Source organism: Cnephaeus nilssonii (assembly GCF_951640355.1).
Source record: "Cnephaeus nilssonii genome assembly, chromosome: 1".
Taxonomy (NCBI): Eukaryota; Metazoa; Chordata; class Mammalia; order Chiroptera; family Vespertilionidae; genus Cnephaeus; species Cnephaeus nilssonii.
The window spans coordinates 88792515-88819664 of NC_137072.1; the positions used below are offsets into that span (position 1 = coordinate 88792515).

Consider the following 27150-nt stretch of genomic DNA (forward strand, 5'->3'; position numbering starts at 1 on the left):
TTGCTTGTTTATGCTTCCTCTAAACCGGAAGGTGGTCAATGGTATTAACTGTTTGAGATTCAGCCTTAAACACCCGCAGTTAACTTACCATGGATTCGATTCGGTTTTTTGTGGATTGGTCGGCGGTTTGCCCAATATTGTATTCGTTTGCTTGGGCTGCCACACAAAATTCCACAGACTTCATGACTTTTACAGCAGGAAGTTGTTTCTCACCGTCTGGAGGCTGGGAAGTCCAAGGTCAAGGCCCAGCAGGGTTCAGTGTCTGGTGAGAGTTCTCTTCCCGGCCTGTAGGCAGCTGCTCTTCTCCTGTGTGCTCACCTGACCTCTTTAAAGGGAGAGAGGGAGAGAGGGCAAGCGAGAGGGGAATATGGAGAAGAAGGAAGTAAAAGAGGGGGCGGGAGAAGGAGAGGGAGAGAGAGAGAGAGAGAGATTGAGAGAGATTGGGGGGTGCTCTGGTATCTTATCCTCCACATACAAGGGTACCACCCTATTGGATTAGTGCCCTCTCTTATGACTTCATTCAACCTGCATGACCTCCTCACAGGCCCTCTCTCCAAATATGGTCATGTTGGGGGCTAGGGCTTCAATCTGTGCACATTGGGAGAACAGACAGTCAGTCCATAGTAAATACATATTCAGATTGCAAGTCATTTTACACTTAAGCAATTGATAAAAAGGAAAAATTAGCCTCAAGAATACAATGTAGGATCTGCATCCAAAACAGAACCATATGCTATTGTGTTCTGATTGTTTTTTAATGGTTAAATGAGCAGCAGTAGTTACTATGGGGAAAGCTGTGTTTTACTCCTTGTAGAAGTTGCCAATGCTTTGTAAGTGCTCACAATGATTCCTCTGGTCTATGTGTCAAATGGACCACCTTTTCTTCCACCTGAAGGGTTAGGATGCTTATTTGTCATAACTTTTGACAGGCCATATATCATGGTAACATTTCAGATCAGTGTTTCCCAAACTGATGTTCCACAGTGCCTGAGTCTTGAAAAATGTTTGAGAGAAAAAAAATAAGTTTGAGAAGTTCTATCAGATCTACTTCTTAGATACTTACAATTCATATTTTTGCCTTAAAGATTCTAAGAAATCCCACAGGTAAAAAAAAAAAAAAAAAAAAAGACATACATTTTGCTTAACTTGGTATTTCCTCAAAATTATATGTTTATAGACACCCAAAGCTTAATTTATATATTTATTTATTCACTCATGCACTGGTGTATTTTGCAGAATATCTAGCATCCTGTGGAACTTCACTTATGCCACCCATATTTTCATAAATGTTTTCACTGAGACATTTGTTTTTATAGTTTGGAATGCCCTCTTCAGGAAAACCTATGGCAGATGATTTTAGATAAAAAACATTTTTGTAGGATGTGTATTTACATTAGCGAATGTTGCTGTGGACTTACAAGAAAATGTTGTGCAAATTACCCACGGAAGGGAATTGAAATAGAATTATATCAAATTTATGGGAACGGTGCCTCTCTCTCTGTTGCGCTGAGCATTGCAGTTTACACAGTGAGAGCTTTCTGCTGCATTCGTTGAAACTGAATTTGAAGGAGTGCATTTTCCTAGCCAGTGCCCGACGAAGATGGTGTTACTATTCTGGAAGGTATTTAGCAATGTCTTCGGGGCTGAACTGTTCCTTAAAGAAGATGCGGGCTTTCCTCATGGACACACTTCAGAAACGACCTGGTCGGGCCCGTTGAGGACCTACACTCCTCAGAATCCTTGTCTGTGAAGATGGTGGGCAGCCATTGACATCTTCGCATGCAATTGTTTCTGGCCTCACAAGGTCATCTGTCTCTGTGGAATCTCGGCACGTGTGCTGGTAGAGGGTGCCACCCCCCTGCTGTCCCCACCCTGCAGTGAAGGGACCGCAGCCATCAGCGTGAAGGTAGCCCACAGATAAGACACTTCTGAGCGGGAAGCGCGTGGTTCTGGGCCTTCCCAATGAGGGGCAGGAAGGAGCCTGGTGCAGGGCTTCTGGCCAATGCAGGAGGAGGAGGGCGCCTTTAAAGAAAGGAAGGGAGGTGTATTTGTGAGTTCCCTACTCAACTGTGCTGGAAGCATGTACCTCCACGATTTGACTTAATCTTCAGCAAAGAAGGTATTCTTGCCCCCTTCTGTTCAAGTGCAAAGCTGAGGCTTAAAGCAATGAAAACATTTGCCAGTGGTTCTAAGTGCTTAGGTGTGAACCCAGTCTTGAATGGGGCCAAGTCGAATGCTGTTTTCTCTGGACTGTGCTGCCTTTGACTTGCCCTTGTCCACTAAAGACTCGGTGAGTGATTATATTCTGATCACTGCGAGGACAAATGTCTATTTTGGATGCTCTGTTATGCTTGGGAGATGACTGTCTATTACAGGTATCGGGACTGCTTCCCGACTTTCTCCCCTAATTTTGCTGTGTTTATCAGTCTCCTCCTAAGTATTTGTAGAACGAGCAGATTTCCGACCACCTGGAACAATTTAATGATGTAGCATAAGGAATTTTAAAAATTAAGAAAAGTTTTCTTTTAAAAGTTTCTAGCTCTATGACGTTAGGCAGGCGACCTCTCTACCCCTGGTTTTCTCTGTCATCGAGATGGGTTGACAGTAGCATTTCCACATGGAGGGACTCTAATTCAAGTGGTTTTCCAAATGATGTTTCCAGTCATCACAAGAGACTGCACTTACTATATTCTTTTTACTAAGACAGGGATGCAAGTAAATATGAGAAATATATCCATCAAAATAATAAAAATATTTCATTCTACATTGAAGGAAGACGCTTCAGATGTCTGGAAAATTCACGTCTGTTTAGCGGCAATTTGGTTATGCTGAATCTATCCAACTATTGAATTCCTGCTCTGTGGGAAGCATGTTCTAGATGCCTAGGAAATATAATGACTCTTAAGACATGGTTTCTTTCTTCATGAGGCTTTTAATTTAATCAGTAAAATGGCATAGAAGCACAGAGATCATTGAACGTGGTATTTTATAAGAATCTAGTAGAAGAGATGTCCCAAAGCAAAAGAAGAGTGGTGTAAACAGAAAGGGAGGTCCTGTAAGGAGGGTTACTGGGAGTTTGGTTGGTATGAAAGAGCTGATGAAAAAGATGGATTAAAGCCAGGCTTTGGATAGAGGTGATCTTTAGATACTGTAGAATAGTGGTTCTCTATTGGGGACAATTTTGTCTTCTAGGCAACATTTTTATAATATATGGAGACGGATTTGATTCTTACAACTGTAGGGGTTGGGAGCAATGCTATTGGCATTTAGTGAGTTGAGGTCAAGGATGCTGCTACATTGCATTGGGTAGCACCCTCCCCCCCTCAACAAAGAATTATGCAGTCCAAATTGTCAACAGTACTGCAATTCAGAAACACTTATCTAAAGATAGAAGTCAGGAGTCAAAAGAACCCAGGTAGACAAGAAGCCTGGATTCATCTCACAGCCCTGCTATTAGTGAGCTGGGCAACTGTGGGCAAACCTTTTAACCTCCCTGGTCATCTGAAAATGAGGGGATTTGGGGGGAGAAATTGAGCATCCATACTTGAACCTTGAAATTAGGCAACACATTAATGTTTACAGACTCATGGAGACTGAGCAAATTGAGTGAAACCCTTGATAAAAGGTTTTCTGTTCCTTAGTTTTCTCCCTTAATCTCATGATCATTTTAAGAGACAAAAGTTAATAGGGTGAGGTGCCAAAGTGAAATAAATATTAGCATGCAAGAACTTCAGAAGTAACATTTTGTATCAAGCTCACATTAAGAAAAATGATCTGTATCTAGAAAAACATCTACCTCCGGTCATGCAAAATTATGCTTGTATTGAGCAAGAAAATCACAGCAAGTAGCTTTTGAACATTTTCATTCGTTGGCCCCAAATTGCACTGACAACATTTCTTTTCAGTCCAAATAAACATTGACTCCACTAAAAGAAGGCACTGTGATCTTTGCTATTTGCTATGTATTTCTGGTTGTGCAGTGCCTCCAGTTCAGGTTTTGTGTGTTTACCAGTCACACCGACCTTAGGGAGGTAACAAGTTGTTTTCCAAATGTAGCTAATTTTGTATCTAACCTCTGAGAATGGCTTCTAACCAAGTAAGCCATAACAGTGGAAAATTGAATCTGAACCTGTGTAAGTAAATAATAAGGAATTGTTTTCTTGAATGCTTGAGTCATCTTCATTTATAAAATAACTAGAGGCCCGGTGCATGAAAATTCATGAGCTGGAGGGGAGGTCCCTCAGCCCAGCTTGTCCTCTCTCACAGTCCGGGAGCCCTCAGGGGTGGGAGGTGACCCAGCGATCAGGGGAAGGCAACGCCCATCACACCTCTGCTGCTGCACTGCCGGCAGTGCAAGCCTCGGCTGGCCCTGGTTACCTGAGCCTTGACCAGCCCTGGGCAGCTGGGCAGCCACCATCCGAGGCTTGCCTGCGCCTCAGGCCAGCCCTGGGAGGCTGGGGGGCTGAGGGTGGGTCCAGCAGCACCATGCGCCTGCCATCCCCACCCCGGCGGGGCTGAAAGGACTGGGGGACTCCAGCAGGACTGAGGGGACTGGGTACCACCATCTTGTGGCTATGGGCACTGCCATCCTTTGTGATGGTGTGACGGTCAATTTGCATATCCCCTCTTTATTAGTTAGGATTTAATAAATGACAGCATTAATTTAAAAATATCTCAAATGAGGTCTTAGTGTGAATTACTGGGGATCCTAGAATAGGTCTCACAGAGGACACATGAATTATTGGAAATTTTTGGTGTTAATCAGATTCTGTAAGGAGTGTTTGATGCCCCAGTCCTACCATCAAAAGAAGTGAAATATACAGCTTAAAAAAAAAAACCCTAACTCATATGGCTTAAAATATGCCACCCCTCCACCGTACCACCACTTTCAGGGAATGTGAGTACTTTGGCATTAATGGTCAAATTGAGAATACTTGTCCTACCTAATAACAGACAAATATGCAAGTTGACCATACCTCTGACACACCCACAAGCCAAGCCCACAAGCCACGCCCACCATCCAATCAGAGCACGTATGCAAATTAACCCAACCAAGATGGCTACAGCCACAGAGAGCAAGGTTTCCTAGGTAACAGAGGAAGCCAAGCTTTCCGCCTGCCCTTGCCAGGCCTAAGCCTCCACTCAAGCTACAAAGTTTCAATTATAGAAGGTAAACAAATTCAAACAGAAATGGAGGCAGAATGGAGCTTGAGAGAGCAGGCCAGGGTTGCCGGTGGCAACAGGGGAAGCAAAGCTTTCTGCACACCCTGGCCGGGCCCACCCGCTTAAGGCTACAAAGTTTCAATTATAACCCCAACAGAAATGGCTGCTGGCCGCGGAGGGAGCCCCAGGCTTGGCTCCGCTCCAGGCTACAAAGTTTCAATTGTAGAAGGAAAATAAATTCCAGATACCAGGACCTCCGCTTGGGTTGCCAGGGGGCATGGCTGGCCTGCAAACCACCACAGGCCCCTCGCTCAGGCCGCCCCACGCCCCAAGGGAACCCCACCCTGATCAGGGACACCCTTCAGGCCAACCAGCTGGCCCCCACCCCAGGCCTCTATCCTATCTAATAAAAGAGTAATATGCAGATTGATCATCACTGCAACATACAATATAGCTGCCCCCATGTGGTCAAAGATCCTGCCCCCATGTGGACACAATATGGCCACCACAAGATGGCCAGCAGGAGAGGGCAGTTGGGAGGCACCCAGCCTGCAAGGGAGGGCAGTTGAGAAGGACCAGACCTGCAAGGGAGGGCAGTTGAGAGGGACCAGGCCTGCAAGGGAGGGCAGTTGGTGGTGATCAACCCTGCAGGAAAGGGCAGTTAGGAGTGACCAGGCCGGCAGAGGAGGGAAGTTGGGGCCAAACAGGCTGGCAGCGGAGTGGTTAGGGTGTGATCAGGCTGGCAGGCAGAATTGGTTAGGGGCAATCAGGAAAGCAGGCAGGCAAGCAGTTGGGAGCCAGCAGTCCTGGATTGTAAGAGGGATGTCTGACTGCCCATTTAAGCCCAATCAATCGGGCCTAAACGGGCAGTCGGACATCCCTCGAGGGGTCCCTTATTGGAGAGGGTACAGGCTGGGCTGAGGGACAACCCCCCTCCGTGCACGAATTTCGTGTACCGGGCCTCTAGTTATTACATATTCTAGCATACTAGAACATCCCACAAGAGTAATTTAGGTGAAAACAAAAGAAAACTGAAAAAAGACCTTTTACAAATTTTCAAGAAAATACATGCATCTTAATGCACAGATTTCCCAACTCTGCTTGGTGGGCAAGAACACAAAGGTCAGAACCTTTTTCCGACTCAGCTAGCACATGTGCAGTAGTCCCAGTCAGCGATTGGGTGCAGAGTGGGGAGTTAGCGCCCTCTGCTGAGTGGGAGGAAGTAGTACAGCTCTCTCAAGGTGAAACTGGAACCTCTTTTTAGTTCTTATATTTTTCCTTATGATGGTTAATCTCATTTGAAAATTATTCATCCTGGGGGAAATGAAAATGAATACTTACAATTTCTTCATGTATATAAGTGTGAGCATATGTGTTCGCATGTATGTGTGTTTGTGTACACAAAACACCTTCTTAATGAGGGTGCTGAACAGATGACTTCTAAGGCCCATTTTGTTTCTAAAATGATGTTATTCTAAAGCATTTAAGTAACTTACTTTAAAAGAATAGAGCCCATTGTATGAGACAAGGCTTCTGCTTCAGGAGAAATGATCAGCTGGAATTCAGGGTACTGTACTACTGACGACTGGATGCTTGGTCTTCATCAGCCAAGTAGACTGATCCTCAAATGTACCCTTATTTCTATCCTCTTCCATGTCCTTGTTATTCCCTCTACCTGAAACATGGTGAAGTTTAAATGCCATCGACACTTCTGCCCATCTTCCATGATCTCTCTCCAGACTCAAGGATCTATTTTTGTACTTACTTCACTTCAAATAAGGGAAAAGATAATACACTTAAGAAATCTACTTTCTAGTCAATGCAGGTATTTTTTACATATATTAATTTAAAACAGTTTTGCAGTTTTATTGAGGTATAATTTACAAACCATAAATGTATCCCGTTGGTTTTTAGTAAATCTAGAGTTGTGCGACCATCACCACAATCCACTTCTAGAACTTCTTCATCTCCCCCCAGATTTCCTCCCCACCTACTGGTATTCGCCATCAGTCCCCAGAGGAGCACTTCTACTTCTCCACCCACAGATCACCACGGCTCTGATCTCTGTCTCTATAAGTTTGCTTTTTATGGAAATTTTATAAGTGGATCACACAGTCTGTAGTCTTTGTGTCTGGTTTCCTTCACTTGGCATAATGTTTTTGAGGTTCATCTATGCTGTCACATGTATCACTAGTTCAATACTTTTAATTCTGAATAGTATCCCATTATATGGGTATACTACATCTTACTTATCCATTCACCAGTCGAGTGTTGGGATTGTTTCTAGTTTTGGGCTGTTATGAATAATGCTGTTATGAACAATGCACATACTAGTCTCTGTGTGGATATATGTTTCATTGCTCTTGGGTAGATTTTTAAGGGTAGAATTCATGAATCATATGGTAAAGTTATAGCTCACTTTCTAAGAAGCTGCCAAACAGCTTTAGACGGTGGCATTATAATTTTACATTCCCACCAGTGATATATGAGAGTTTCAGTTTTTCAGAATCCTTGCCAATACTTGCTATTGTCTCTCTTTTTTTATTATAGCCATTTTGGAGGTGTATAATAGTATCTTATTGTGGTTTTAATTTGCATTTCCTTAATAACTAATTATATTGAACACCTTCTCATGTGCCAATTTGCCATTTGTATGTCTCCTGTGAAGACTTTCTGTTCAAGTCTTTTGCTAATTTGTAATTGTGACTTATTATTATTGAGTGTAAGAGTTCCGTGTATACTTTATCACATACATGATGTGCAAATATTTTTTCAGTATATAGCTTGTCTATCTTTTCATTTTCTTTTCTTTTTTAAATAATATTTTATTTTTATTGTTGATATTATTACTGATATCCCCTAATTTCCCCCTTTTGTCCCTCTCCAACCAGACCCTGCCCCCACCTCCCTCCAGCCCTCACCACATTGTTGTCTGTGTCCATGGGCTATGCATATGTGTTCTTTGGCTATTCTCTTCATTCTCTTAACAGCATTTTAATTTTAATTATTTTTTTAATTTTGAATAATGTTTATTAGAAAGAACTTCCATTTAAATAATGTAATAATTGTGTAAAATACATTTTTAAGAGAATACTGTCTTGTTTTTATAAAATTGATGCATGCTCAGAAATTCAAATATAGAACTTAATATTTTTAGACGTGCAGATATTTTTAACTTTGTGAGGTCCATTTATTAACTTTTCTTTCATGGCATATGCTTTGTTGGCATATCTAAGAATTCTTTTTCTAATCCACGGTCAAAGAACAAAGTTTTCTCCCCTATATTTTCTTCTAGAAGCTTCATAATTTTGGCTCTTACACTTAAGTCTATGATCCATTTTGAGATAATTTGTGTGTATAATTTGAGGTAAAGGTCAGAGTTGAGTTTTGTACACTTAAAATCTAATTATTCTATTAACATCTGTTGGAGAATATTCTTTTCCTATTGAATTATCTTGACATCTTACACACATTATTTTATTAATCTCTAATTTCAAGCTGTATTAACTAATGATCTCATCCCAGTTTCATAGGTCAGTTCACAGGCTCAGGTTTTTAACTACTACACTCAAATTCCCATGGCTAGTGATGGCAGAACTCGGATATGAGTTCTGTTCTGCCCCAAAACAAGACGTATCTTCTTATTAAAATTTCCTTACATGTTGTTCATTCCAACATTAAACTATATGCTTCCTGAAGCTGCATACCACTCATTCTTATCTTGCTGCCATACTCTAGGACAGTACTTGCTTATTTAAGGGTCACTCCATTGACTTAAGGGATCATGTTTGTATAAAAGTAAGTAATGATTCTATAATCAAAGTAAGTTTTTCTCTCCGTTGTGTTTATGCTTATCATGGACAAAACTAGACTTTCATTGCAAAGGAAACATTTTTAGGAAATAGCTACTTACCCTCTACTAAAGTCATTGCTTCTGTATGAACATGAACTTCCTGAGGAACTATCATGACTTGAGAATATCATTTCTCATATTTGACTATAAAGGTGCTTTCAGGGGACCTAAAGTGAAAGTCACGTGAAGACTCAGAAAGTGATAAAAGCAATAGCTTGGGAGCCAGAGGGTCCTAGTCCTGGCTCTGCAGTAGCTTGTTATGTGACCTTGAGCAAGTCATTGGATCTCTCTGCACCAGTCTCCTTACCTGTACAGCACTAGGCGTGGCCCAGGTTGTCACTATGGTTTCCCTCCTGTTGATATGCTTTTGCTACATAGAGTGCTACTATAACATCACGTTCTGTTCAGATGGTACTTGAGTGGTTTCTCTTATTTTCAGATTGCAGCCAGAATCTGTTCCGCTGTCACACGGGCAAGTGTCTTAATTACAGCCTTGTGTGTGATGGATATGATGATTGTGGGGACCTGAGTGATGAACAAAACTGTGGTAAGTAGCATTGTCTTCCCAAGGTTTTCATGAAACATTTCAGAATTTATCACAAGAACATGTAGCTTGTTGATCTTTAATATGATTATGAGCAGGTTAAATTATAAAATGGTTGGTTTCTTAATTTTAGAAAGGGGAGGTTTTTTCCCAATTATGTCTTATGTATAAATGTAATACCTCTGAAATACACAGTCATACTGAGGGAATGCTACAGAAGTGGAGTGGAAAGGCCGCTGCAGGTTGTTAATATGTTATTATTATTTTCTCCTTAAAAGTGTTCTATTTCTTCTCTGGTTCTTCCGGTGGCTCATGTTTAGATCTTGAACTCTTGAGCAAAATTTTTGCAGAAAGATATAGTATTTGTCCCTTGAGCCCCCTTATTTTTTAAATAATATGGTTTTATTGATTTTTAGAGACAGAGGGATGGAGAGGGAGAGAGAGAGAGAGAGAGAGAGAGAGAGAGAGAGAGAGAGAGATCAATTGGCTGCCTCCTGCATGCCCCCTTCTGTAGTAGTGACATGTAGGGTTAAGATGGTACATTTATTTTATGTACAAAAACTTATCTTTTAAAGAATGAACCTACCTTTTAAAGGGTCTTATTCAATTTTGAGTGCCATCTCTTGAATGAAAACTAGCAAAATTTCTCTTGCTTATTTACCTTTTTGACTTTGTGATTAACTTCAAAATGTTTAGGTTAGATATTGAATGACATAGGAACTTTGTAGCATGGACAAAGGGAAAGCTGGGATGACGAGGGGCACTGGGCAAATGGGGTGAGACAGTATTTAGCATTGGAGACTATTGGGAGGAATGTTGGGAAAGGCTCAGGAGTGTGATTGAAGAGTTCCTCAGACTGCGTGTGTCTGAAAACACGACAAAGCCGTCACAAATGTGTCAAACCAGCTCTCTACCTTGTGAAATCCAAATCACAGTTCTGTTTATTGGAGCCAGCGTAAAATCACATGTTTCTCATAAGGAAAGAAAACAGTGACAAAACAATAAACAACAACAAAAATAGCCGTGGGTCCTGAGAAAGCTGGACAGGGTTTCATCTGAAAAACAGATACTTGGGTCATAGTGACGGTGCCTAGGAGCCCACAGGCTTGGGTGGGAGGTGCATTGTGCCAGACCCAGCATGGGAACGTTGCTGGAGGTGTTAGGGCAATTGGAATAGATGCTCCTCAGTTGGAACCATGAGCCCGACCGGGATAAGTGCCCATCACGCTGGTTCCCTGCATCGCGCGGACTTTCCCTTCTCCAGACTGCAGCCCCACGAAGGAGCACCGCTGTGGAGATGGGCGCTGCATCGCGATGGAGTGGGTGTGCGACGGCGACCAGGACTGCCTGGACAAGTCTGACGAGGTCAACTGCTGTGAGTGCCCTAGGATTTTGTTTGTTTATTTGTCCATTTCTTGCCTGTGTAGACCAACATACTCCAGCTTCACTACCTAAACAGCCTTCCAAGGGAAAGATCCTTGTACCTTGGTCCTTGCCTAGAAAGATAATAATGGAATGGTGTGAGGACAATGGCAATGTAGTTAATGCACTTGACCTCCACACGTTTCTCCCCAGAATGTCAAGCTTTATTGGCTGGATCTGGCCCAGCAGGTGGCTGTCTTTGCTCCCGCGTCCCCTTTCTGCACCCGTGACTTTGTCAAAGGGGATGCTCTCCCCAGAGGCTGGGGGCCTTTTCTATTGCAAATGACACATGAGTGGTTGAGCCTCCTTGCAAGAGCCTCCAAACATGTTCTCAGGCACGATTTGTAGGAGAACATGGAGAGAATTGCCAGAGAGAAGAGAGCATTCGATGTTCATAGACTTACACAGAGAGTGAAAACAGTTGGAACTTTACTGCCTGCGTATTCTGGGTGAGTGAACAGTCTCCAGGTAGCTGTTACACTATCTAGGTAATAAAATCAAGTATGGCTACTAATTCCTTTTTTTCCTTTAGAAACTGCACTATACTCAGTAGAGACTAAGAGAATGATTGAATAGAAGCAGCTAAGTGTTAAAAGCAAGTAATTTGACCTGAAAGAGTTAATATGATGCATTTAATGCATGGTTGCATGCATTAAACTTTTTATTTCATCTTTTGCTGTCCAATACAAATAGAAAAAAAATGTTGGCATATAAGATATTGAATATTTAAGTTGCCTATAATTTGAGGCAACAATAGAAATGCAGGGTGCATGGTTTGTATTTTGACATAAGAAAAGTCATATAAATTATCAAATGCAATGCTGGACTTTCCCTTTCCCTGAATTGAAAATGAACTGGAATATCCCCGAGTCCTTGCTTAGTGGAACACAGTGACCCAGAGCAGACTGTACCTTCGCTGATCCGGGGAAAGCAAGGACATGATGCTCATGTACAATGATTCCGGTGTTGAGCCTCGATTCAAGAATAGGAACTTTTAATGTTCAACAGCAGCTCGGTGAAGGCTGAGGTCATGTAAAACATGGTTTCTGGTGCTCTAAAAGATGATAGTGATAGAATTTAGACAACGTTTAGGAACTGGGCGATTAATGGCTACTACACCATCCATTTCAAATGTCAGCTGTCCCAAGCAAGTTTTGAAATAAAGTGTTTATTGTATGCTAGGTATCTGCATGTGCTTTCATATGCTTCATTTCATTGGCTCAGTAGGTCAGGCTGTTTGGAGTGACAGGCTGGCCTAGGATTCTGAGGAACCTGCCTGCACATTCCCGCCCGCCCTTGTAACAGCCATGTGACTGCGACACAGCCACTAAACTCTCTCAGCTCAGTTTCCTAGTCCAAACCAGGTCGATAATATCTCCCTTGCAAGCCTGTTGTGGGAATTTGAGATTAAATACAGAATGCCCCTAACAAAGCTATTGCCATAGAGTAAACTTTTAATAAGTCGTGCCTTTTATAATAGTAGCCTCACTACCACCATCATTAATACTACTTCCCATCGTGAGGTTATCAAATAAAGTAAATCCGCAGCAAGTGCCATTTAACAAGGCATGAGAAATTCTAGAGAGAAACCATTCCATTTCAGAAACACTTGGCCTTGTTGTTTTTAAATTAGTGAGGCATTCATTCCTTTATACAGAACACTCAAGTAGTCAGAACACTCCATTTCCTGGCGAAGCCAGGAAAACAGGAACTGTTTCTAAGACCTGCAGACTGAGAGAAGGGCTAGCAAACCGCGTGACTATTGTTTTTTTTTTTTAATTTCTTTATTGATTAAGGTATCACATATTTGTCCTCATCCCCCCATTCCCATCCCAAACCCCTCCCCACGCATGCCCCCACCCCCCTGTTGTCTTTGACCACTGGTTAGGCTCATATGCTTGCACACAAGTCCTTTGGTTGATCTCTCCCCTTTACCCCCACCCTCCCCTCCCCTCCCTCTGAGGTCCGACAGTCTGATCCATGCCTCCTTGTCTCTGGGTCTGTTCTTGTTCATCACTCTATGTTGTTCATCATTTCCCCTAGATGAGTGAGATCATGTGCTACTAGAAATACACTTGTAAGAACCGAAAATGAGACAAGCAATAATGGTTATGCTGAAAGGCAAATGAATCAGTCTGTAGTGAGTTTCTTTCTGGGCCAACAGTTCTTTTGAGACCCAATTTCAATGTCAAACAGTTCCTTATGTGTACATGTCAGCAATGATATTACAGTTCTGGATGGTGGACAAATGGTGGTAATGCAGGTCCGACCCTTTCTGGTTTGGTCCTGGGCAACCTGCAGGGACGCACAGCTGCTGACTGCTAGTATGGCAAGGCGATGTCAGCGTCTTCCATATCTAGACTGCTTCTCTTCTGTCTTCATGGCTGGAGTAGTCCTGTCAATTCCTCTCTGTTGCCAGAATCCACATGGTCTTGGAGTTGTTTTCTGAAAATATACAAATATATTCTCAACCAAAAGTTAATAAAGGAATATTGTTCTGGCTTCCCCCAGCCTGCCGCAGCCAGGGCCTGGTGGAGTGCAGGAGCGGCCAGTGCATCCCCAGCACTTTCCGGTGCGATGGGGACGAGGACTGCAAGGACGGCAGTGATGAGAAGAACTGCAGCTACAGTAAGTGTGTGCTCTGCGCCCGAAGCATGCCTTAACGGTGGGCCTTCCCCTGGGAACTGAGCAGTGTTGGAAGTTAACCGGATGCATAAATAGGATTCCCACACAAAGATTTCCAGATTGCCTACCGCAGTGGTCCTCACAGCCCTGTCAGCCAGAAAACACCCTGTTGAGGATTTCCTCAAGCAACTCCCACTGAAACATCATTCGCAAGGGTGAAGGGTAGAGGTTAAACACCTACACAACATGGGGAGAGTCAGGTAACTGTTTGATGGGGAAAGGCAACGCTGTAATAAAAAGAAGAGTTTAGTATATGGTATTCGATTAAATTAGATTCCAATTAGCAGGAACTGGCTTCTGAAATTAAATGTAACAGCTTCATAGATTCACATGCCCAGAGACGCAGTTCAATGCCTCACATTACCAGGCAATACACTTAAACACACTTTTAAAAATATATATATTTTATTTATTTTTTACAGAGAGGAAGGGAGAGGAATAGAGAGCCAGAAACATCGATGAGAGAGAAACATCCATTAGCTGCCTCCTGCACACCCCCTACCGGGGATGTGCCTGCAACCAAGGTACATGCCCTTGAACAGAATCGAACCTGGGACCCTTGAGTCTGCAGGCTGATGCTTTATCCACTGAGCCAAACTGGTCAGGGCTAAACACACTTTAAAGGAGTCTGATCTCCATCTGTGAAACTCAAAGAGAAAACATAAATCAAATGAATTGGTTTTTCAAATGTGACCATTTCTGTCAGAAAAGCAAGTCTCATGCTGATCATTTTTTAAGCCCCAGTTTATGTAGAAGTGTCTCTCAGCACAGGCTGGTAAGAATATTTCTAGACTTAAAAATCGATACCTTTGTGTCCTAGTGACCTTGCCATTGACCTTCATAGCCTGGTTAAGAGTATGGTTGTTGCCGCCCAGCTGCCTCGTTCAAACCCAGCTGTGTTACCCACTATCTGGTTGATTTTAGGCGAGTTACTTAACCCCGATGTCTCAGTTTCCAAGTCTGTAAACTCGGAAGAATGATCACATCATTACTGACACGCAGTGAGAACTCAACATTTGCTATTATTACACGACCTTTATGTTGAAGCATGTCTCGGCTGTGTATATCTATCCCCAGCTAACGAGATGGGTCACCTGTAGTTAAATTAGTTTGTCGTAATGAATATAGATCATTAGAATAGCTTTAATGAAAAAAGCATTTGAGACATAAAGGGAGAGCCTTTTCATCACAGATGTATTACATTAAAAGATACATAAGCAGCGCTAAGTTTTTAACAATTTAAAAATTCAGAAGGAAATCCTTTTCTACAACCACAAACCTCTCTTTGGATCAAGTTGTTCTTTCTTCCTACAGAATTCAAGTCTGTTTGAAATCCTACTGGATTCTTCACTACACAAGGGCAGGATTTGTCAATTGTTTTCTTACAGGTGTGAGATGTAAGAAAGTCACAAGATAAAATGGGTCAAAAAGTAAAATTTTAGCATCTTTATATTATTTACTCTAATGAAGTCAACTTAACAAACGTGTATTGTGGGGCTAATAATGTGGTCAACCACTGGGAATTTAGAGCCAAGTAAAACAGCGTTCAGGCCCCGAGCAGGGGGGAGAGACAATAAGATGCATGTTGGTGTCTACCCAGGAAGTGAAGTCGCCGTGGGGGAGGCAGGGTGCTAGGAGACCTTACATGGGGTGGTGCCCTGGCAAAGGGCCCAGAGACGCCTCCCTGAGGAAGAGATATTGGAAGTAAGATCTGAAGAATGAGTGGAGGTAACAAAGGAGTGTGGGATGGGGAAAAGCATTTCAGACACAGGGAGCCTCTTGGCCCAAAGTCCCAAGGAGGGAAGGGGCGGGGCTTGCTTAGGGTGCTGGGAAGGGCCACTGCATTAGAGGGCGAGAGGGAAGAGGAGCTCTCGGCTGCAGGAGGATTGTCAGCAGTGACTGCAGGCTGGTTCTGCCTGACAGGGCTGGGGAGGGGAGCAGGGACCCCTTCTCCCAGGGCTTGGGCCCCATTGAAAATGTAGGCCTTTATCACCCTCGGGTGGGCTCTCTGCCTTCCTGTCTAGTCTCCCGAGGCTCCAGTGACTCCAGCCTCTGCACTTGCCTGCCCTGGGCCTTTGCATGTTCCGCTGTCTGCCTGGGAAACCCATCCTTCCCTCTTGTCCTAACTTGCCCCATCTGCCTGAAGAACTCCTTTGAGAGGCTTTCTCCTTCCTGCCCTTGCTTGGTTCCCTTATATGGACCTCCAGTAAAGTCATGATCACATAGCGTTGTAAGGTTCTGTTCATGATGGCATCCCTAATTAGAGCATAAACTGTCATCGTTTTTATCTTTTAAGGCTCAGTGCCTTGTCACATAAATTTGTCACATAGCAGGCACTCATATACTGAACTAATGAATGCATGTTGTCTTATGAAATTTCTTTAAGAGACTAAACGTGTGGAAATTAGCCTGGCTTGCCTTGCAAAAAAAAAATTTTTTTTTACTCTACTGTCATTAAAAAAAAAAGGAAAAGAATGACATCTCTGCAAGGCTATGATATATTGTACATTAATGGTACTTGTAAAGGAGAAAGAGTCCAGTATAATACAAATTATCTGAGAATCTATATCTATAAAAGCCTAAGCAACCGTTAGGACCGAACAACCGGAACAACTGGCCAACCGGCCGGTAGCTATGATGCACACTGACCCAGACCTTGCTGCTGAGACCCTGACAGCCCCGAATCTGGTTCACCCGCACCCAGGACCCAGACAGGAGGGAGGAGGGAGCCCGATTCCTCGTGGAATCGGCCGTTGGTTAGCTTGCTGCTGGGGCCAACCTCCCATGGTCCCTCCCCATGACTGGCTGGCCACCCCACCCCCATCAGCCCCAATCACTGGCCAGGCTGAGGGACCCCACCCATGTAAGAATGACTGTGTGTGTCCACATACTATCATTTATACTTTAAAATGCCTTGCAAGAGTCTCTAGATTCCAGCTGACGTTTCTGAAAGTAACTGCATATAACAGCAGAGAGATGGAAAGAGAATGGGCGGTAATTTATTATCTTATCCATGTAATCTACAGATGACCAGGAAATCAATGGGAAACCCAGTTTCCTCTGTACAGACCTTAAGGAAAAGTCATTAGGTTGACGTTACTGTGGTCTTTCATTTGGGAACTAGAAACCCAATTCTCAGGTCATCACGGCTCGGCCGGCACTGCTTTCCAAGGACACACAGAAAATAGGGGTAACAGCTGCACAGGACTTGTACTCTGATAGCGTCCTTGTTGTGTTGGTGTTGATGCCCTACTTATTATTGGGGAAAATATTTTCTTTCAAAGGGAAGACTAGAGTTGGGAGCAAATGAGTCTTTAAAATAATATCATTTAATATTCACCATTTCAGGATCTTTATATTGGTCTCTCTTTAAATTTTATTTTGTAATCAAATATATGCACCCATGTAAATATAAAACACTATCTTTTCTTTTCTTTTTTTCATTAAAAGCAACAATGTGTGTGTGTGTGTGTGTGTGTGTGTGTGTGTGTGTGTTTGATAGGTTGCCTCTTATTTCCTCATTCCTACAGAATCCTTTTGAAATAATTGTGTCGTATTTAGTTGCCAGGAAAATTAATCCAGACAGCATCTATTCAACATGTGTTCGATATTCTTGGAGACACTGGAAGGAAATTAAAGTTGTGCCGTTCCTCAGCTCCACCAGACAGCCTCGATCCTTTAGATCCCAGCGTCAGGAATTTACAGATGATGAAAGCGCGTGTACCTTTCCCCCCCTGTAGGTCAGACTCCATGTCAAGAAGGCGGCCAAACATGCCTCTACAATTCCTGCCTTGATTCATGTGCTGGTAGCTCTCGTTGTGACCCCAACACCAGTCTGAATAACTGTAGTAAGTACAGCAGCTGACAAATGCAATCCCCGTGGCAGGATGTGCATTCAGCTTTGTTCTTTCCCACTGACATTGAAATGCTGAAGTCTGGGATCCCTCCAAAAATATATGTATCTATTTTCTTTTTCTTTTTTTTTTGAAACTTGCATGTGGTAGCAGAAGAGAAACAAAATGGTCTTAATGAACTGAAATCAAAAACAACTGTGTCGTTGTGAATGGGCTATAAATCCGCATTGCTTAATATCATTACCATTACTTTCAACTCAACATTAGCTCCTATATATTATTTTCTTGGCTCCATCTGCAGGCAGATGCTATTTTTCTTCCCTTTGAAAGTGTAGCTTCAAAAATGGAAACCTTATCCAAGAAGCAAATGTGATGTTCATCTGCGTAGCCGCGTGAAACTTTGGCTGTCTGTTCTTTTAGTAAAATTTATTCTCACCTTTCCAGGAACTCTGCTGACTTATAATGATCTTGCAGCCGTTATGTTAATGATTTGGTGGCGATGTAACAGCTCCAAATGGTGTGAATAGCGAGCTCTCTATACCTGGCTTTCAGGAGGAAGGATTATTAGGGGAGATAGAATGGGTAGTGGAGGGCTGTGTAGATTCTCACAGGAAATTGAAAACGAATCAGAAAGACTCTGACTCTGATACTCACTTCTTTCACTTTTTATAATTAATTTTTGGTCTCACCTTCAATGTGGAGCTTAAAATTAAAAGCAGGTCTGTAGCTTTGAATTGATAAGAAAGTGACATATATATATATATATATATATATATATATATATATATATATATATATATATTGATTTCAGAGAGGAAGGGGGAGAGAGAGAGAGAGAGAGGAATATCAATGATTAAAGAAAATCATTAATTGGCTGCCTCCTGCACACCCCACATTGGGGATCGAGCCCACAACTTGGGCATGTGCCCTTGACAGAGAGATCAACCTTGACCTCCTGGTTCACAGGTCGATGCTCAACCACTGAGCCACACCAGCTGGCAAGGTGACTTTTTTAGCACATACCCTCACAGTTGAGGGCCACGGGAAGCTTGGAGGTTGAAAGGGTTATGGGTTTGAGTCCTTGGATTTCCTGCAGTGTTAGGGTCCTAGTTTTACTTGGTGACCTTTCTGGGTCAATATGGAGCTTGCTGGTCAATCTGGGGCTGCCCTGTAACCATTGGGGAATCTCCAGGGGTGAAAACAGTGGGCTGGGGAGGAATTCAAGGGAGGCAGCCACTGACAACCCAGCTGACAGGACTTTTTATTTTCCTGAGCACTTACCTGGCTGAGACACAATACCCAGCCCTCCTCCAGTTCTCAGGTGAGAGAACAGTGCAGATAGATAGCAGTCTTACCACTAAGACCCACTGCTCTTTACTCACTCTACACTGATTCAAGTGTATGCATGTGTGTGTACATGTATATATGCATGTGTGTATGTCTGTGTACATATGTGTACACACATGTGTGCATGTATATGTATATGTATATGTATATATGTGTATACTAGAGGCCTGGTGCATGAGGGGGTGGGGTGTGTGTGTCCCTCAGCCCAGCCTGCACCCTCTCCAATCTGGGACCCCTCGAGGGATGTCCAACTGCCCATTTAGACTCGATCCTGGTGAGAATGGGCCTAAATAGGAAGTCAGATATCCCTCTCACAATCCAGGACTGCTGGCTTTCAACTGCTTGCCTGCCTGCTTGCCTGCCTGATTGCCCCTAACCACGTCTGCCTGCCAGCCTGATCACCCCCTAACCACTCCCCTGCCAGCCTGATCAATGCCTAAATGCTCCCCTGCTGGCCCGATTGCCCCTAACTGCCCTTCCCTGCCAGCCTGGTCCCCCCTAACTGCCCTCCCCTGCTGGCCTGGTCATCCCTAACTGCCCTACCCTGCTGGCCTGGTCGCCCCCCAACTGCCCTTCCCTGCAGGCCTGGTCCCCCCCAACTGCCCTCCTCTGCCAACCCAGTCACCCCTAACTGCCCTCCCCTGCAGGCCTGGTCCCTCCCAACTGCCCACCCCTGCTGGCCTGATCGCCCACAGCTGCCCTCCCCTGCCGGCCATCTTGTGTCCACATGGGGGAAGCCATCTTGTGTGTTGGAGTGATGGTCAATTTGCATATTACCTTTTTATTATATAGGATGTTCTGGGTCCATCGTTTCACTTTGGTTATCTCCCAACCTGCCCCAGAACTTTTCCAGAATTATTTAGTTACTTCACCTTGAACTTGAAATGAGTAATTTTGAACAGTGACAGTGTCATCTCAAAGACATATACTTATTATTAAAGTTTTTGGAGTTGTCTGATATGGAATGTCCCTTACTATTAGACTCAAAAAAGTCAAAATAACAGTGTTATCCTGTGTCAAATTTTGGTGAAGAATATGTTATCCTATTTTCTTTATATTTGAAATGTTTCAAAATTTAAATCTGTTATCTATCAAAAAAGAAGTTGTAGAAAGAACACTAGATGACTCTGGTTTATACATCTAACCAACATTTACAGCATGTGCACAATGGTCCGGGCACTGGGATGGACACTGGGCATGTTAGCGGTGAAGAAGAGGCATGATTGCTACCTTCCTGCAGGTGACTTTCCAGTGGGAGAGCACACTGCTGCCTTCCCTCTCATATATACCACCAGAAGTAGGGAGAGGGAAAGAGAGATAGAAACATCAATGATAAGAGAGACTTATTGATCGATTGCCTCCTGCATGCCCCACCCTGGGGATTGAGCTACACCTGGGCATATGCCCTGCCAGGGAATCAACCATGACCTTCTGGTTTATAGGTCAACGCTCAAACACTAAGCCATGCTGGCCGAGCTTGTTTCTCTTTATATTCTTCAGATATACTCAGTTTCCCCAGTGTCTCACTGTCTCATCACTTCTTCCTGCACCGTAGATCTTCTGGCCTGGTCTGCCCATACATATTCAGCACTGACATCCCCTCTTCTGAGTGCCAGGCACTGGCTAGTCACTGGTCCCACTCCTACAGTGTTTATGTCGTGTATATGCCTAACTTCCAGTTTAAAGATATTAGTCCTTATCTTTCAAAGAGCTTCAGGATCATAGACGTTTTCCGTAATGATGGACTGGTAGCATCTCCTCTCAGAAAACTCTTTGTGCACTTGAAAAGTGACTATTTGAAGATCCTTATGAGTAGAGAGGTGTAATTACTTAGATTCTGAGTCACGACTGCACAGAACTCTTTCTCTGGCTCCTTCCAGTGGAGAATATGAATTTGGAGAATGTGGCTCTTCGGTCTGCTTGAGTCAGTGTCTTACTGGACTTCTAGTCCTTGAAGACACTGGTTCTTGCCATCCCATAAAATATGATATAACTTTCTAATGGTCCCTGAAGGCATACTGGGTGGCACCCAGGCATCAGTATGTTTAAAATTCCCAGTTGACCCCAACGTTCAGCCCAGTTGAGAATTATTACTTTAGTGAACTGCTCATGACTAGGCCACCGGGGTATGTGACATCTCCAAAACTGGATATGAAAAAGTCTTCGTAATTTTCCAAAAAGGTGCATGACCTATCTCAGATTCCCAGAAACGACTACAATGAGAAGAAAGCCTATAGAATATCCAAAGAACATATATTCATAGCCCATGGATACAGACAACAATGTAGTTAGGGCCAGAGGGAGGTAAGGGCAGGGTCTGGGTGGAGGGGGGCAAAGAGAGGAAATGGGGGACATCTGCAATAATTTCAACAATAAAAATAAAAACCTATAAACTACATCTCTGATGACATTGTGTACTGATAGGCTTGAAGGATCACAGTATCACCACATCTACTCATAGTCCAGAATCTTTATCATCTTTGGGCCCTTCTGGGAGGAAAAATACAGAAAAACACAGACATAGCTTTTGTCTGGCATGGAGGGACTAATTCTCACTTCTGCCTTGTAATAAATATGCAGTCCAGACATCTGGGGGAACCTGGTGAACAGAGCAGCTCTTGGGCATGTGTCTTTCCCTGCTCTCAGCTCCCTTGATCACCGTGGCTGTATGCCTCAGGAGCTCTCCCAAACTTTCCACCATGTTCCATCAACCTTTAGTTCTACATGCATTTTTTTTTTCTTCAACACCAAAACCTTGAATAATTTGCCAAGGTCTATGCATTTTTCTGCCCTCTCCTTGCCCTCTCTAGTTGGAAGGAATAAATAATATGGTGTTTGGTAAAAAGCCAAACACCACAATGGCGGGGAACTTCAGTCCTTGGAAGCAAATAGTAGATGAGAGAAATGAGCCCTTTGTGAGAGCATCACCAACCAGTCAGTAAAAAAGAAATGATTAAATTCGAATATTACTAGTTGGTGATGCAGTGATTGAATGGGTCAGGCATTGAGCATCGACATCTGCCGATGTCACACAAAAAGAGGACTCAGACATGTTCCCTCTGATGAAAGAACCCAGCAACCCCTTCTGCCAAGGGATGAATCCCAGCCAGGCCTCTCTCTCTGTATTCAGTTATCAGTGCTCAGGAAACAGGGAAGGCAGTGGAATGTGTTTCACTGCACCAAGACTGTGCAAGCAGCAAAATCTGGCACATTCTAAGGTCTGATCCCTGAGTTCTTCAGTAGTTAAAGGAAAAATAAAGACATGGAGGGGGAACCCAGATATTATAAGATACTTAAAAGACAAGTTAAAAAATAGTAACTCAGGTGGTGCATACTTATGCAATAAAACTATAAAGAAGAACAAGGGAGTGATAACTCTGGTACCCAGTAGTTACTTTGGGGTAGTAGAGAAGGTTGATATAAGACATATACATCGGAAGGGGATGCTCAGCAAAGTTCAATTTCTTGAACTTGGCGGAGGTTACAAGGGTGTCCACCTTATAATAACTCATCAAACTATTAAAAATAATAATGTACATATGTTGAATCATTATGTTCTACACCTGCAACTAATATAATATTATGTCTATTATATCTCAAAAATAATAAGGACAGAGACAGCATTTGAGGCAAGGATAAACCTTGGAATATTATATATGCCAATGGGTGTTGAAAAGTGACATTTTCTCATGTAAATAACCATCATTTAGTACATGATTTCCAGTAGCTTCAGAGTATTTCCTCACAAGGATATAACATTGTTTAGTTAACGATCCCGTCTTTGGGTTGAGTTTAATAAATCTTGTCTCAGACTTTGAAAGGTCGAATACCACTGAGACTCCATCAGGGTCATTTTTTTTTTTCAACCTATATTCATGAAATCTCATTTAGGTTCAGGATACTGTGCTAAGCACTGTGTCACTCGCATTGGAAATGGTGCTGTGGCATTTGAGCATCCTCACATGTTTGTGACTCGGTTGCCCTCTAGTGGCTATTGCAACTCCGGTTAGGGAGTGAGTCTAATGCAATAAAGAAACTTATTGGTATCATAAATCATAGAATTTGAGGCTGACAGATATCATGAGAATTTCTTTTGCTTAGCACTCTATGAAGAATGCACTATGAAGGAATAAATCCCAAGATTCAGTCAATCTTACAACATTCAATAAAGATCTCTAGAATAATAAATGATAATAACTTAATCCATTCATCCCCCTCAGTTCTGAAACACTTAAAGGTTAGATCTTATCCCAGATCAAAAGCAGTAAGCTCTCCATACATCAAAAGGGGGAAAATTATTCATGTGATATATCTATTAATCAACTAAATGAAATGCACTAATAAAAAGTTAAAAATTGATAGGGTGGTAGGGGAGCAGAGAGAAAGGAAAGATGTATGTAAGAAAAAAGGGACTGCATAAAAATCTGTGTGGATGATCCCATTTTAGTAGAATTATAATTTTAAAATTAGAAAAAAATATAGATTTGAGCTGCATCTACTGACTTGGAAATGGCCATGATAAATAATTAAACAACAAAAAGTTGAAGAGTAGCAGGAATAGTGCAATTCTACTATGGCAAAAACGAGCACACACTCTGTCTTTGTGTGTAAAGTCTTGTATGTGTAGATAAGAGCAGTGGAAAGCAAGGAAGGGTTCAGACTCATCTGAGGGTTTGAGAGAAAGTGAGAGAACAGCGAGTGGGAGATGATGAACTTTTACTTTATGCATCTTTGTATTGTTTTTATTGTTAAGAGGAACATTCATTTTTAAAATAATCTAAAATAAAAATATGCAAATGTTCCTCCTCTTTCATAAATCAAAGGAAATGATAAACTGAACCAACCTCATACTCTCTCTGTTCCTTTTTTCAATTACAGTTTACATTCAATAGTATTTCATATTAGTTTCAGGTGTACAGCATAGTGATTAGACAAACATATACTTTACAAAGTGTTCTCCCTGATATTGCCAGTACCCACTTGGCACCATACACGGTTATTACAATTCTAGAGGCCTGTTGCACGAAGATTCATGCAATAGGCTTTCCTTCCCCTGGCTGCCGGCACCGGTTTTCCTCCTGCACCTGGGGCCCAGGCCTTCACTCTGGCTGCCGCTTTTCATCTTCTTTCCAGCCAGAGTCTTCATTCCAGTAGGCTGGAGTCTTCGCTCCAACTGGAGCCTTCAGTGTTCGCTCCAGCCGGAGCCTTTAGTCTTCTCCACTCTGGCCAGAGCACAGCTCCTGTAGCTCCCTCCACCCCCCCGCCCGTCCCACCCCACCTGGCCACTCTGCACCTGCCTATGCAAATTAACCCACCAGCTTTGTTGGGTTAATTTGCATACTCACTCCTGATTGGCTGGTGGATGTCATGGAGGTATGGTCGATTTGCATATTTCTCTTTTATTAGTGTAGATTATTGAATATATTTCCTATGCTGTATTACCCTCTCTATTTCTTTCTCTTCTCTCACTCTGTACTCATCCTTAAGATTGTGTCACATCTTCACCCATAAGCTGAGAGTCTGTTACACTTTGTCCATACAGCTTTTCATCTGGCCAGTGCCAGGCTTCTTATCAACATAATCCCTGTGAAACCCTCAGATTCTTTAAGATATAGTTCTGGCACTGTTTTAGTGTTTCACCCCAGTTTTCATTACTAATCTATTTGTGTGCATACCACTTCCTAGTGAAATGGTTACATTGAATTGGAATACTTACTGTTAATCAGGCATGAGTCTTCTTTCAGCTTGGGCTGATCCTAGGAAGACACTCACTTGATTACCCTCTCATCTCGGGTCTGTCTACTGTGGACAGAGCGGGAGGAGGGGCCCTTTCTACCGCATCCCCCAAATCTGCCCAAACCCCTGTGAGGCTTCCTGAGCTTCCCTTGCTCCACCTCGTCCGTCTGGGCTCCTTGCCACCATCCCAGTAGCTCACGTTCTGCTACAGCTGCCAGCATGTGTGTCTTCCTATAGAGAGTATGGAGTGTCTCAATGGTGGGGACTATACTTGTTATTATTTTTATATATTTAGTGCCTAGGATAGTTCCCGACACTTTCTCCTCCTTTCCTTCCTTCCTACCTTCTGGCACTGTCCTTGGTGCTGACTTTGAGATTAATACTTGTAGTCTCATTTTTCAAAAACCTTTCATGGGCGGGCGGGGGGGGGGGGAGGGGGGAGAGGTGGTGTGAGTAGTAAAGAATACAGCAGAGGACAACGTGTGCATGGCAGGACCATGCCCGAGATGCTGTGGCTCTCAGCAGAAACTCAGACTGGGAGTGGGAAGTTTTCCTGGAAGAGGTGATTATGATGAGTCCTGCAGACTAAGGAGGAGTAGCTTGGTGGGGAGGATGGGAAAGGATCATTCCAGGTAGTGGGTACTCTACATATTGGCAGCTGGAACTGCGACTGTATTTGAGGGGTGATTTACAAGTATGTCAAGAAAAGAAAGGGGTAAGAGAGGAGCTAACAGGGCTCACAAAGGCATGCAATTCTTAAAATATCTGGTGTTGCCAAGGAAATACTGCTGACCAGATAGTCGTAGGCAATGAGGCTGGAAAGTCAGGGTGTCATTGGAGTGTGAAATAGCATTGGATGCCAACCTAATGGGTTCCGATTTTATCTCTTTGGAAATGATAGCTAACTGATCTCAGGCTCCTCTGCCCCCGAATCTCATAGCTTTAATATATATATTTTTAATTGATTTCAGAGAGGAAGGGAAAGGGAGAGAGAGATAGAAACATCAATGATGAGAGAGAATCATCAATCAGCTACCTCCTGCATGCCCCCCACTGGGGATCAAGCCTGCAACCTGAGCATGTATCCTGGGTGGGAATCACACCGTGGCCTCCTGGTTCATGGGTCGATACTCAACCACTGAGCCACACCAGCTGGGCTTACAGCTTTATATTTAAATCCATTAATCAACAATGAAATGTAGAAAAATTATTTAATGCCCACTTTAGTCAAATTCATTGTGTTTTTTTTAATGGCTATGAAGATGATGAGGAACATACCAGTTTAGAAGCAATAAATAAATCAGAAAAAGAAAACAAATTAAAGTGAGTAAAGGAATCATGAAAAAGATCCAATTTCAGATAAGTTGAGCCAAAGGGAAAAATGAGGAAGACTTTCTAAATCATGTGTGCTGGGCACTGTGTTAGCAGCCACACACACAGAAATGAATCTTGATTTGGCACTTTATTAACCAAATTACTTAATTTTTTATAGCAGTGTTATATGCTGCTTGTATTCTAGTCTCTTAGCTACTTTAAAAAGAAAGCAGACTTCAAAATTTTGTAAGTTTTAAAGAAACGGTTACATATGCGAAATTAATATATGTATGTGTCTGTACATGTGTTTTCTTGGTAGGTCAATGTGAACCAATTACCTTGGAACTCTGCATGAATTTGCCCTACAACTATACACATTACCCAAATTACCTTGGCCACAGGACTCAGAAGGAAGCATCCATCAGCTGGGAGTCCTCTCTTTTCCCTGCACTTGTTCAAACCAACTGTTACAAATATCTCATGTTCTTTGCCTGCACCATCTTGGTACCGAAATGTGATATGAATACAAGCCAGCGTATCCCCCCTTGCAGGTAATACAGTGGGGTCTCTCCTATTACCTCAAACATCCTCATTTTCCCTTGGGGAGAACCGAAGGAAGGAAGACTTAATCTGAGTTTAGACAAAGTGCGTATCTTGCCAAGGAGCTCTGTATTTAACAAATTACATATTTAAAAGGTAAGGAAGCAGGAATTAGAAAATGAATAATTGAATAAGAATTCATTCCTGAATGACGGAGGTATAAACTGCCTTTCATAATAGTTTCTGTACTTTAATCAAATAAAATTACATGTGTGTCATTTTGGTTGATCAAGAACGGTTTTGAAAGATGTGAATTAGCAGAAGACCAGGTGTATCTGCCTCTTTCCCTGGCAACATTGATGTGTTAAAAATGCTGCCTTTTAAAAATGTACATATATTTATTGACTTCAGAGAGGAAGGGAGAGGGAGATAGAAACTTCAATGATGAGAGAGAATCATTGTTCGGCTGCCTCCTGCACACCCCCCATTGGGGATCAAGCCTGCAACCCAGGCATGTGCCCTGACCTGGAATTGAGCCATGACCTGGTTCATAGGTCAACACTCAACCACTGAGCCACAACAGCCGGGCTAAAACGCTGACTTCTTATAGCACTCAGAGGTTAGCTATGTTACACAAGGAGTGGCTGAAAGGGACATAATGCCAGCTTCACAGGTTGGACAGCGGATGGACA

General features: G+C 42.8%; 1 protein-coding gene across 2 annotated transcripts in view; it reads left to right on the top strand.

The window, feature by feature from the left end:
- Window positions 1-27150, top strand: part of CORIN (corin, serine peptidase) — a gene marked incomplete at its 3' end in the record, with an annotated part of 129825 nt that overhangs the window by 56035 nt on the left and 46640 nt on the right. Inside the window, exons 4-8 of one of the 2 annotated variants that reach the window (XM_079769420.1) lie at window positions 9456-9563; window positions 10825-10935; window positions 13494-13610; window positions 17408-17515; window positions 26238-26469. In XM_079769420.1, the coding sequence (XP_079625546.1) occupies window positions 9456-9563; window positions 10825-10935; window positions 13494-13610; window positions 17408-17515; window positions 26238-26469 (676 nt within the window). The remainder of the gene's footprint in view (window positions 1-9455; window positions 9564-10824; window positions 10936-13493; window positions 13611-17407; window positions 17516-26237; window positions 26470-27150) is intronic. The other variant, XM_079769421.1, reaches the window with a different exon arrangement.